Source organism: Panthera tigris, chromosome B1 (assembly GCF_018350195.1).
Source record: "Panthera tigris isolate Pti1 chromosome B1, P.tigris_Pti1_mat1.1, whole genome shotgun sequence".
NCBI classification, from domain to species: Eukaryota; Metazoa; Chordata; class Mammalia; order Carnivora; family Felidae; genus Panthera; species Panthera tigris.
Genome location: NC_056663.1, coordinates 202017878 through 202030269, shown reverse-complemented (window position 1 = coordinate 202030269; position 12392 = coordinate 202017878). Strand labels below are relative to the sequence as shown.

General features: G+C 46.6%; 1 protein-coding gene across 1 annotated transcript in view; it reads left to right on the top strand.

Annotated features, from left to right (window-relative positions):
* The window catches only part of HTT (huntingtin), a 149154-nt gene that overhangs the window by 26616 nt on the left and 110146 nt on the right, over window positions 1-12392 (top strand). Inside the window, exons 4-8 of the mRNA XM_042985075.1 lie at window positions 2287-2346; window positions 2739-2818; window positions 4393-4531; window positions 7015-7156; window positions 8071-8249. Of these exons, the coding sequence (XP_042841009.1) occupies window positions 2287-2346; window positions 2739-2818; window positions 4393-4531; window positions 7015-7156; window positions 8071-8249 (600 nt within the window). The remainder of the gene's footprint in view (window positions 1-2286; window positions 2347-2738; window positions 2819-4392; window positions 4532-7014; window positions 7157-8070; window positions 8250-12392) is intronic.

Sequence of the window (12392 nt, the reverse complement as noted above, 5' to 3'; positions counted from 1 at the left end):
TGGGCTTTGGTCTTCTGTTGAGTATTGCTGTGCTTCTCATGAGGACTGGGCTCAGCATGGCCTAAGCAGTGGGATGCGTGGTGCTTTTCGTTTATGTAGGAAAATGCCCGGCGTGGCCCAACAGCATGCTCCTGCCTCATGTGACTTTCAGTCTCAGGTGGAGAAGCATCTTTTCACAGAAATAGTTCAGTACATGGCACAGACTCTAAGTTCTGAGAGACGTCGGCAACTCCTCATGGCAGGCAGGAGCTCGAGGTGACTTCGTCTGGGGAGGCAGAGAAGGCTTCCTGGAGGTGGTGGTGAGTGAGGAGATGGGGGGCTTCTTGACCACTGCACAGCTGCCTCTAGGAGGCCCAGGAAGCCTCTGCAGGCTCTCCGAGGAGGGTGGCTCCAGTGTGTGTCATCGGAGAACGGGGGTGTTGAGGGCCAGTTCCGAGGGTTTGTACTTCATTTGGTAGAGGATGAGGAGCTCTCAGATTTTCGACGTGGTCGGCGGAGAGCTTTATTTTGGAAGAGTAGCCTTGTGACAGTGTGTGCCTGCCTTGGAGGGGAGAGGGACCTGGGCACTGAGGATCCACGTGGGAGGTTGACTAGTCCAAGCCTGGGAGAGTGAGGTCTGGGCCAGGACGGTGGCCCCCGGAGCGTGAGCGAGGAGGCAGAGGCGGGCCGTCACAGGCTCGGTTTGGCAGCTGAGCGGGTATGTCTGCTTCAGTGTGGAAGGTTCAGGAGCAGGGAAGGGTCAGATTGCTGTCCCCAGGGTCTGGGAACCCTGATTCTGTGCTATTATTAGGGGTTTGAGGGTTTGTTTTCTCTTGTTACAAACTAAATTTGAGATTAGCTTATAAAACATAACGTGAAATAAAACTTGGGATATACCTTCTGGTTTTATTTGCAAGTAGCGCCTTGATATATGTTTGTTTTGGTGTGTTCATTTAAGGATTTTTAGTACAAGCTGAAATGGAAGGATTAGGATTTAAAAATTTCTGAGATATTGGGGTGCCTGGGTGGCTCAGTTGGTTAAGTGTCCGACTTCTGCTCAGGTCATGATCTTGCGGTTCGTGAGTTTGAGCGCCTCATCGGGCTCTGTGCTGACAGCATAGAGCCTGGAGCCTGCTTCAGATTCTGTGTCTCCTTCTCTCTTTTCCCCTCCCCTGCTCGCACTCTGTCTGTCTCCCTCTCTCTCTCTCTCTCCCTCTCTCTCTCTCTCTCTCTCCCTCTCTCTCTCTCTCTCTCTCAAAAAATAAATAATAAGCGTTAAAAAAAAGAATTAAACATTTCTGAGATATTGTTATACTTTGGAACCTCCCCAAATGGAGCTTTGCTTCTGATTTTAAAGCTCACCGAACCAGTAGGTGAGTCACCTGAGTTTTACTCAGACCAGCTCAGGCTGTAGCCATCATATGCTGTGTATCGCATGAGAGAAGCTTGGTTTGAGGCTTGGTTATGTCTCTGCTGTCTTCTTGGTGGACAGGCCATTGGCAGTACCGTTTCAGAGGAGAGGGTTCCCAGGGGCAAGGGTGGGGGCCAGGACTCTTTCCTTCCCTTCCACCCCGAGAAGCCCTCTCTGACATGGGCTTTGTGCGGGCAAGCTGGTGGTGGCGCTCAGCCATTCTCACTGGGTTGAAGTTGACCTCGTGGCCATTAGTTTTGGTTTGGCCCCTAAGTGAGCAGGGATGGGGGCGAGAAATGTGTTGTGAGGAGCACGAGGCTCCTCGCTGGCTGTGGGTTCTGAGCCATGGGGCTGGGAGCACCCATGCGTCCAGGGAGGACCTGGGGAAAGGACAAGGGCTCTGTGCCCGCCAAGACGAGTGTTCCCATGTCGAGCGAGGGGCTCTCATCTTCCAAGTGGACTCCCCGCCCTGCTGGCACCACAGACCTCATTCAGGCCATTGCTAATGTTGGTTCATCTAGCAGAATGCTCTTTAATGAGGAAAAACCTTTCAGGTGTTTTCTTCTCTTGCTGAAGACCTATAAAGGGTTTGATATAAGAGCATTAGAATGAATTTGAACCATCTACCATTTAACCTCAGTATTATGTAGTATTTGATTATAGATCAAGTTGAATTCTTTTGCTTCTGTGTTTTTATTCAAGTGAATGACCTGTGTCTAGTTTATTCAGTATCTTCCCAAGTATATGTGCCTCTTTCTTAACGAGCAGGCTCTTGGTTTAGTTGCTCTTCTGTTCTACTTTGCCCCCGAAGTGAAATTTTAAGCGCCTTTTAGTTTTCTTCCGGGCTGCTGGTGGAATGAGCCTTCTGCGACCAGCTCTCTTGTGTTCCGTTGCAGGCGCTGATGGACTCGAATCTTCCGCGGTTACAGCTTGAACTCTATAAGGAAATCAAAAAGGTAGGCTTTTGTTTTCTCTTACTGAGGGAAGTGGTGACTGTGTCACTGCACGGAGCGGTAGACGTGAAATCTTGTCTTTTATTTAATAAGCGGGAATGTGGGAAGGAAATGCTGTTTGGTAAAGCAGACTTCACTGTTTTATTTTTCTTTGCAAGGTTGCTCTTCATTATTTCATTATTTATGAGAGGAGATGGGAATTAGTTTCTGTATCCGTGTAAGTGAAGCCCCTCGGCCGCGACGTTTCTGCAGCGGTTACGCTTGTGCGTGGCCTTGTCTCTAAAACGTAGAAATAAGCAGCAAACAGATGCTCTTGTGTCTGTGAGGACCCTTTGGTGCATAGTGTCCCTGACTCGGAAATGTAACGTGTCGCTCCCCCCGCACCCCCTCCTCAGAATGGCGCTCCCCGGAGCCTGCGTGCTGCCCTGTGGAGGTTTGCGGAGCTGGCTCACCTGGTTCGGCCTCAGAAATGCAGGTAGGCGGTGCGCTCTGGCTTATTAGCGCTGTGCGTTGGTGGGGAGCCAGCTCCTGTGGATTCTGTACCTCTCAGCTCCAGTGTCTTCCCTGAGCTCCGGCTAACGCTGTCCACCACTGCCTTCCCCGTCGTGGCCGGTGTTTCCTGCTTCTGTTCTCATCATAGCACTTCTCAGGAGCACTCTGGGACACTGTCGGTGTGCGTGTTCATTTTCTGTCCACCCACGCTTCCAAGAGACAGAGGCACGCCCCCCAGGATAGCGGGGTCTTCCCCGTGTGTCCTCTGTGGCAGCACGGCCCCGGTGACCGTGTCTGCACGTGCTCGTCGCCGAGCAGATGCTCGTCATGTGGTTGAAGGTTGAGAACCGGTCTCATCATTGCTTGCCGTAGGAATTCTCTAGAAATATGCCTTTGTCTCTCATGTGGGTTCGAGCTGTGAGTGTTAAACTGAATGAAGTTTGACTAGTGGGAACGTCTGTCCCCAGTGGATTGAGAATCAAAAGAAGTCCCTGGTTTTCATCTGTGCCTTCTTCTCCTTAACCAGCAAGACTGATGTCCAGAGGCCCTGGGCTGCGTCCCGGAGGAGCCGGTGCAGGGGCCCCGACCCTCACTGTTAGTGGGAAACCACGATTTATCCCACTGATTTTGAGTTGAACAAGAATCTTATCTGGCCGTGGAGATACGTCACTAAGGAAATTTCTTTTTGTGCAACATTTTTCTTTTACTATCCATATTTTGAAATTTTTTTTATATCTTTGAAGCAGCACATCCCAAGTTCTCCACACAGCAGCCCAAGTGACCTTAAAAAATGTGATCGGGTCATGTCATTTCCTTACTTAAACTTTCTACTGAAAGTCATTTCCCAGAGCTGTTGAGATAAAATCCGGACTCCTTACTCGGGGAGATCTTGCCTCCACTGACTACCATCTCGGCCACTGTCTGTTAGCACATTGGCCTGATGTTGCTTCTTTGCACGTTACTTTGTTCCTCGTGGCCGGTGTATTTTTTTCAGGCAAAATAGTCCCTTAGTCCCAGGTGTGGGCCTGCTCTTCTCCGCCACCAGAGGGCGCCTGTTCACATTGGGCGCGTGTTTGTGAGGGGTCTCCTGTGGTTTCCGCTCTGCTGTCCAGTGACTCCCTTCTCCTGCATCCCGCACGGTCTGCTTTTCCTCTCTGGAGGGCCACGTCTTATCTCGAAGACCGTATTTAGTTTGAATACTTAAAAATATTTCCTTGCAAAGCTCCTTTTCCAAGAAAATGTTTCATTTCTTAAATTTTATTTGTTACCTATTATTTTCTGATTTAAAATATGAATACTTCACTGTTATAATTTACTACGAACGGTTTTTCAAACAAGGTGAGGGTCCTGTGTGATCACAGAGAAATGAAGGATGAACGTCTCCCAACATTGGAACTTGGTGTGCATTTAGCCCCCCTGATCTTTTTGTCTACTTTCTGTTAAGGACTGTTTTGCATATGAAAACTGGCTCTTCCCTAACAGGTACTAAACTAATTGTTTCTATTCCTCAGTGAAGTAGACCTGGAAGAATAACTCATGTTCCTTTCATACATGCAGGCCTTACTTGGTAAACCTTTTGCCTTGTCTGACTCGAATAAGCAAGAGACCCGAGGAATCTGTTCAGGAGACCTTGGCTGCAGCTGTCCCTAAAATTATGGCTTCTTTTGGCAATTTTGCAAATGACAATGAAATTAAGGTATGATTATCACCGTAAGTCACAAATGTGAATGAGTCTTGTGGGCTTTTTGGACAGGCCATCGTGTGAGAGCACTTCTTGAGTTATATTGTGCTTCATAATTTAAGTTAAAATGTTTTTAATTATTTCGAGGCACACAGAGAGCTTCTTTCTATTTCTGCTTTCTTATTGTGGGGTAGAGTTAAGTAAGGAGATGGTTTATAGATGCAAATTCAGAAGGTGGTTTTCTAGAACAGATTGGTTCTTGGTATATTAGGTGGACTCCTTAACCTAGCTGCGGAGAGGTGACTGTCCCAGAAGTGCAGGCAGGAGAAAGCTCACTGATGGTCCCCTGCAGCCAGTGGGGACCACTTGACCTCTGTTCTGTGCCCAACAAGCAAAATAAGCAGCCTCCACACTCACGTTTGTGTTTTATTTAGTTTAAATTTTTTTTAAGTTTGTTTATTTATTTTTGAGAGAGAGACCAAGAGAGTGAGCCTGGGAGGGGCAGAGAGAGAATGAGGGAGACAAAGAATCCCAGGCTGGCTCCATACCATCAGCACAGGGCCCGATGTGGGGCTTGAACTCACAAACCGTGAGATCACGACCTGAGCCGAAACCAGGAGTTGGACTCCTAACCGACTGAGCCACCCAGCTGCCCCTGTGTTTTATTTTTAATGACCAGAAATTGTGACCCTGCCACATGAGGATTCTTGACTTCCTCCTTTTTGTGGGCCACTCCTTTGTTAGTGTTTCTTTTGGCATTTCCATCCACATTTCTAGATAACGTGCTATATAGCATATATATCGTAGCAATATACAGCTAGGTGGCCTGGTTTTTTTTTTTTGTTTGTTTGTTTGTTTGTTTTTAAATGAGTGATAAATTTAGTTCTAACTGGCTTCCATCTTCTTACTGTAGTTACATTAGTATTCAGTGTGGCATTTCATGCCCAAGTAATAGTCACAACGATGTTCCGTGCTATGATTCTATTTCTATGTAGAACTTTTTGGTTTTTTGGGAGTTAATAATTGCCTCTCTTTTATTTTGCTTGTTATTCTTTGGCCATTGATATCTTCTCATACTTTCCAACAGCTTTGTAAAATGTGTCTCAGTGCAATTCTGCACATGGCAGACCATGTATTGGGTCCATTTTCTCCACCGGGGTCCTCTGACCTAGAATTCTCCAGCTGTCTGCCTCGGTCTGGTCTGGATGCTCTTTAGGCCTGAGGTGCAGTCGTATCTTCAGACTTTTCTTTGCTGTCATCCTAGGAATTGTTTTTGCTGCTTTCCTTTTGGACGCCTGATTTCTGGATGCCATACCTTTACCTTTCTAGGCATACTTCCTTGTTTTGATAGAATTTGTGTCATCTCTTATTTCTGTTTTCCTTTTCTTTTTTCTGTACTTTCTAGACGTCCATCTCAAACCCTTCTGTTGTGTTCGTTAATATCTAAGAGCTCCTTGTGTTCAGAATGATTATGTTTTCTGGCATCCTCTTCCTGCTTCATGAATATACTCTTCTCTTTCTGAGGATGGATTACAGTTTTCTTGACAACTTTTTTTGACTTCTGTTTCTTCTGACTTCCTCTGTTCTGGTCTTTCTCTGTTACGTTGGCACTTGTGCATTTAGATTTGAGTGAGACTCTAAAAAGCTGATTGGAAGCAGGTGCATGGCAGGGACCTGTCCCCTGGTGAGCTTTCCGAGGTGATGGATGGTGAGCCTGCTTTCCCTCTGTGAGCCTGCTTCCTTCGGGGTCGAGTATTTTTAGGATGACATTTTATCTTTTTTGGTTTATTAGCTGTAACTCTTTGTTGTGCTTTTAATTGTTACCTGGTTCTTATGTAAGATAGTTTCCAAACTCGTGAAAGTAGGTGAACACGCCTTTTTTGGATATTTTTGTTAAGACTTACATGGCCACCATTGGTATTCTAGCACCATCTCCTTTGGGTCAGCCTGTTGCTTCAGACCAAGGCGTCTTCTCCTGCCCCTTAGGAGACACCCGCGGGCACTGTGCTGCTGCAGTCCAGCTTGTTCGCGGGTGTTGCAGGCCAGGAAGCACCTCCCGGTGACACTAGCAGCACAACTGCAAGCCGTCCCTCAGGCTAGGACGTGGCTCTAGTTGGTGACTACTCTCTTCTCCTTGACTTTGTCATTTTCATTTTCGTTGTTGTTGTCGTTGTTGTTTTTTACTGCCTTTATTTTCCAGTGTCATTTGCTGACCCTGTACCCAAATGCCGTGGGCACGCCTTTTCCAGAAGCTCAGGTGTTCACTCTTGGGTACAGGACGTACGTCCTGAACAAGGTCCCTACTTACAGTTTATAGGGAAGTAAGTAGACTGCATGTTTGCAGACTGCTCTGGAACGTCCCGAATTTGGGATGCTACAGGAAAGTCCATTTGTTTACAACCTACACTCTGTGAGAATTTGGAGTACGTTTTCTGAAATAAAATGATAAGCTTCATAGGAGTTTGGTCTTTTGTCTACTTGGATTTGTGTTTCCCTAGGTTCTGTTGAAGGCTTTCATAGCGAATCTGAAGTCAAGCTCGCCTACCATTCGGCGTACTGCAGCTGGCTCAGCAGTGACCATCTGCCAGCACTCCAGAAGGACGCAGTACTTCTATAGCTGGCTACTGAACGTGCTCCTGGGTAAGATGCAGCGTGGTTGGGATTTTCCCCACCGTGTGGCACAGTCTCTCGCATTTGCCTGACACAGAGCTTTTTTTTTTTCTTCTTTTTTTTTTTTAATTAGAGCGTGTGTGCAATGGGAGGGGCTGAGGGACAGGGAGGGAGAATCTTAAGCAGGTTCCACACTCGGCGCAGAGCCTCATGCAGGACTGGATGCCACGACTCTCAACCCAAACCAGGAGTTGGACATTCAACCAACTAAGCCACCCAGGCACCCCCTGAGACAGAGCTTTTGAATTCTTTAAAATCGGGCACCCCTCATCTCCCAGCCCAGGCCCTTTGGCTGACCACTGAATGGGAACTATGGGGAGGCTGCGATGAGCCCACGTCGGGCCTTTGTGGTGACTAGGCAAAGGCCCCTTCTCTGTGCCCAGGACAGCTTGCAGGGCAGTGGCTGTGAGGCAGCGTGCCACCCCGCGCACCTGGCCTGGCCCTCGTGCCGCAGACCGCACACTGTACGTGCCAGCAAGGAGCATAGTGAGTCCCTGAGGCCTCTCGCAGGCTCCCCGTGCAGGTGTGGGTCTGCTCCCGGTTTCTCCTGTACTTGGGGTGGTTGTGGAAGTCAACGCTAGCCAGCGCTGAGGGGGCCGTGTGGACATTTGATATGAAAGAACTGCCTGCCTTTCAGATGCAGCCAGACTCACTCTAACGGGCCTCGCTCAGCCCAGGATGTAAAGCTGCTCCTTTAAAGCCACTCCCGGGGTTTGGCCTGAAGATGAGATACCTGTGTATTTTTCCACAGTAATGTTTGTCCATCTTGATTCCTCACTGCCAACCTCGTAATACGGTTCTCCTGTGGATCTCTTCTTTTAAACAAGTGGAGCTGTGAATCTCCAAGCAGATGATGATGAGAAATCTTACTGCTGCCTTTCTAGGCTTGCTGGTTCCTGTTGAGGACGAACACTCTACCCTCCTGATTCTCGGAGTGCTGCTCACGTTGAGGTATTTGGTGCCCTTGCTGCAGCAGCAGGTCAAGGACACGAGCCTGAAAGGCAGCTTTGGGGTGACACGGAAAGAAATGGAAGTCTGTCCCTCAACTGAGCAGCTCATCCAGGTAGGAGCCACGTGGCGCACTCCAGTGCCCGTATATAAATGACATTCAGAGAATCAAATAGTTTGGAAGAGAAATGGCAGAGCCGAGGATTAATAGTCTCTGCAGCTGGGCCACCTGGTTCCGATCCTAGGTCACGACCCCTAGCTGTGTGACGTCTGTATGGCACATTCCCTGCATGAAGGTAATCTCTCATGAGGCTACCGAGAATGCCTCATGTTTGTAAAGCCAGGACTCATGAAATGTGCTCATTCGTACAGTAAGTATTTATTGAGCATCCACTGTGTGCTTGGCACTAGGGCAGGTGCTGGGGATGCAGTGGTGAGCTCTTTCGGTGTGGTCTCTGCCCCCGGAACCCGTGGTCTGGTGTACTGGTCTCTCTACCCAGGGAGTTAGGAACATGGTCCCCTGGGGCATAGGAACAATATGTTAAAACTTCTCTTTGCAGTATGGAGAAACCCTGTATACATTCTGATACGATGTGATCAGCAGCTGACTTCAGCAGTTGACTTCATTCCTTGTGGTGTGCTCATCCAGGTTATTTTGTTAACCTTGAGTGTGGCTGCGTTTCAAGCAATTTCATAAGCTTGGCTTAACATGTTAGGGTTTTCACCATATTTCGTGTACTGGATGCTACTGAAGCCCTTACCTTTCCTGTAAGTCACATGGTCATATGGTGTATATAGGAGTCGAGGCATACAACCTGGGGTCTGGAGAGGGGTGCCTTGGTTCTGTTTTCTGCTTTCCACATATCGATGACGTTGTAGTTCATAGGTATTTATTTGGGCCAAGTGGACTTATGAGTTGTGTTCCTTACCTAAACTTTGTAGGGTACAAAATCTTAAGTGGCTTAAAATAATTCTTGCATAGAATTGATGACTCGAAGATTACGTAATGCTTTAATGATTTAGGCATTGAGTTAGGTAATATTTGTAAAGTGCTTAGAATATTTCCTGGTGCATGGTAAGGCCCTGGGAGTGCTGGTTAATGAAAAATAACTGAGAAGGAGCAGGCTCTAACAAAGTTTGGGGTCTGACAGTTCACTCCAACCAGCCGTCCTTCTGCTGTCTTATAGAATATCAGTAATGACGTTCTCAGGAGATAGGACGATTACATATTGCCCTCTCAAAAAACCATTACTGAATGTTTTAGTGAGGAAACAGGTTTTCTAGAGGTAATAATACATTTAAAAAATGGTTATTTCATTCTTATCTTGCTTGTTTTACGTTTTATTATGGTGATTTCCAGACATACAAACGCAGGTGGAATAGCCTTTAGTAATTATCGCCTGTGTTAATAATTAGAAACTCAGGGTCAATTATGGTTCTCTCATTATCCCTTTTTTTGCATTATTTTGAAGCAAATTCCAGTCATTGTATCTTCAAGTATACCAGTTCGTATCCTTCTTTGTTTTTACAACTTAATGACAATGCCATGGTCACACCTAAAAAGAAAAGAACATTTCCTTAACATCAATTATCCACTCATCCTGTCAGTTGTTTACTTTATTCTTTTGGAATCAGTATGCAAGTGAGATTGGCTGACAAGGACCGTGAGTCTCTTTGGTCTGATGGTCACTTCCATCGTGAGTCCATTTGTTGAAGGGACAGATTGTCCGGTGGCAGTCCTGGCAGTCTGATTGCTTACAATTTTGTAAGTGAACATATTTGTTTTCTGTATTTCTTATAAATCGGTAACCAGCTAGAGTCTTGTCAGATTCAGTACACATTTTAGGATGTGCATGATATCTGAGCTCTGTAGTACTCGTATAATATTTTAAAATAAATACGTAAGTACTGCAGATCCATACTCAGAATTTTTTTCTGATGTTTAAAGAAATGCTGCTTGGTCAAGAAACGTTGGAGATCATTAGTCTACTGGGAGAAGCAAGCCAATAATCACTAGACGGCGTGGTGAGGCGGTGGGTTCGGGGTGCTGTGGAAGCACAAGTGAGGAGGCCCCTGCATGACCAAGGTCAGGGAGGCGTGCCCGAGAGGCTTGGTTAAGAGCTGATGCCGGTGGTGGGTAGGATTTGACCAGACGCCCGGAGGTGGGAGAAGTTTATAGGCAGAGACTACAGCCTTTGCCAAGTCCAAGGAGTGAGCACGCGTGTGCAGATGGGAACCGATGTGGGTCCCGCGAAGTCTCAGGACTCCTCGCCGATTAGCAGGGGCGCTGGTGAAAGTCGTGTGAGGCTAGAGGGATGTTGGAAACTACGTCACACTGGGGCAGCAGTAATCCTGGGAGGACCGAGTGAAGGGTATGGGGTGCGGTGCTTAAGTACTCATTTTCTTAATGGTGACTTTTCTCCAAAGTTAGCAAATGATCCTGCACAGCACTGAACGAGCACGCAAGACACGATTATCTCTAAATCATATTGTAATCCATTTTCTTTTGGCTGATAGCCATTCTGACTTAAATTGTTTTGAGTAAGAAGTTCAACTCTGCCAATGTAATTTAGCTAACTACAGTATATTTAAATAGAACTTAAAGTAATCCTGAGCCTGGCTAAATTATAAACTATAAAGTAAGTGTGGGCAAAATATAGATACTTTAAAAAATTTTTTTATTTAAAGTTTGTTTATTTTGATAGAGAAAGCTCGCGCAGGAGTCGGGGAGGGTCAGAGAGAGAGGGAGAGAGAGAGAATCCCAAGCAGGCTCCATACTGTCAGATCAGAGCCTGATGCAGGGCTTGATCTTAAGAACCTTAAGATCGTGACTTGAGCCAAAATCAAGAGTTGGATGCTTAACCGAGCCACCTAGGCCCCCTGGATACTTTTAGATGTGCAAGAACTTAGTTTGCTTATCATTGTATGCTTTTTGAAAAACTTATTAGAAGGTGTATTCCAGCAAAGTGAGAAATAGATACAAAAAAAGAGGAAAGCCTGAAATCCATAAACCAAGACCTAACAACCCAGAAATGTGGTAGAAGTATTGTAGGAGGGACTGGTGAGCAGCACACCATCCAGATTGGAAACGGGGGTTGGAGGAGCTCCACGAAACTGCCTACGGCGAATGTCAGGATTAAGAAGCTGGGAAAAGGCGCGTGTATGTGTTTACAAGGAGGGGAAAGAGCAGTGAAGAGCATTCTAGGAGAACCAGGAAGATTCATTAAAGGGTGTTATGCTCCAATTACAAAGCAAATTCCAGTGTTAACTAATTTTAAGCAAATCTTGGATTACGAGAAAAGAGAATCTGTTTATTATCTTTGGGACATTTTCTTTTAAGTGACACAGCGCTAGTAAAAATGAAATGTTTCTTTTTGGGTCCGGTCACATGAACGGCCTTTGCAGTAAATAGTGTGTATGTACACGTGATAAGATACATGCTGGAGTTTTAATGTTTATTTGCGTTACTTTATTTTTGAGAGGGAGACAGAGCATGAGTGGGGGAGGGGCAGAGAGAGAGGGAGACAGAATCCGAAGCAGGCTCCAGGCTCCAGCTGTCAGCACCGAGCCCGACGCGGGGCTTGAACTCACAACCGTGAGATCATGACCTGAGCCAAAATCAAGAGTTGGACGCTTAACTGACCGAGCCACCCAGGTACCCCTTCATTCCATTTTTAGACTCAACTTCTAGGCAAAGCACATATGATTTGAATAGTGTTACATAGTATGTAAATGGTATAAATCTTAGTACGAAGTACTGAGGGGCGCCTGGGTGGCTCGGTCGGTTAAGCGTCCGACTTCGGCTCAGGTCATGATCTCACGGTTCATGGGATTGAGCCCCACGTTGGGTTCTGTACTGGCAGCACAGAGACCACTGGGGATTCTCTCTCCCTCTCTCTGCCCCTCCCCTGCTTGCGCTGTCTTTATCTATCTCAAAATAAATAAACATTTTAAATAATTAATAATAATAATAATATGAAGTAATGATGCTAACAGAATTTGGGAGGGGGTAGATGAGTAAAGGAAGTGTGAAGTGCTTATTTCTTCATTTTACATAGAAAGTTTGTTGAAAATAAATGGCTTCAGAAATCAAGGTAGAAGCCGATTATCGTGAGCAGGGTGCAGCGACCTTTCTCTGCAGGGCCAGCTGTTCAGCTCTACCACCGCGGCGGGAGGGCCACCACGGACGATAGATGTGGCTGTGCGCCCCCCACCCCCCTGTCTGTCCAGAAACAGGTGGTGGGCAGGTTTGGCCCGT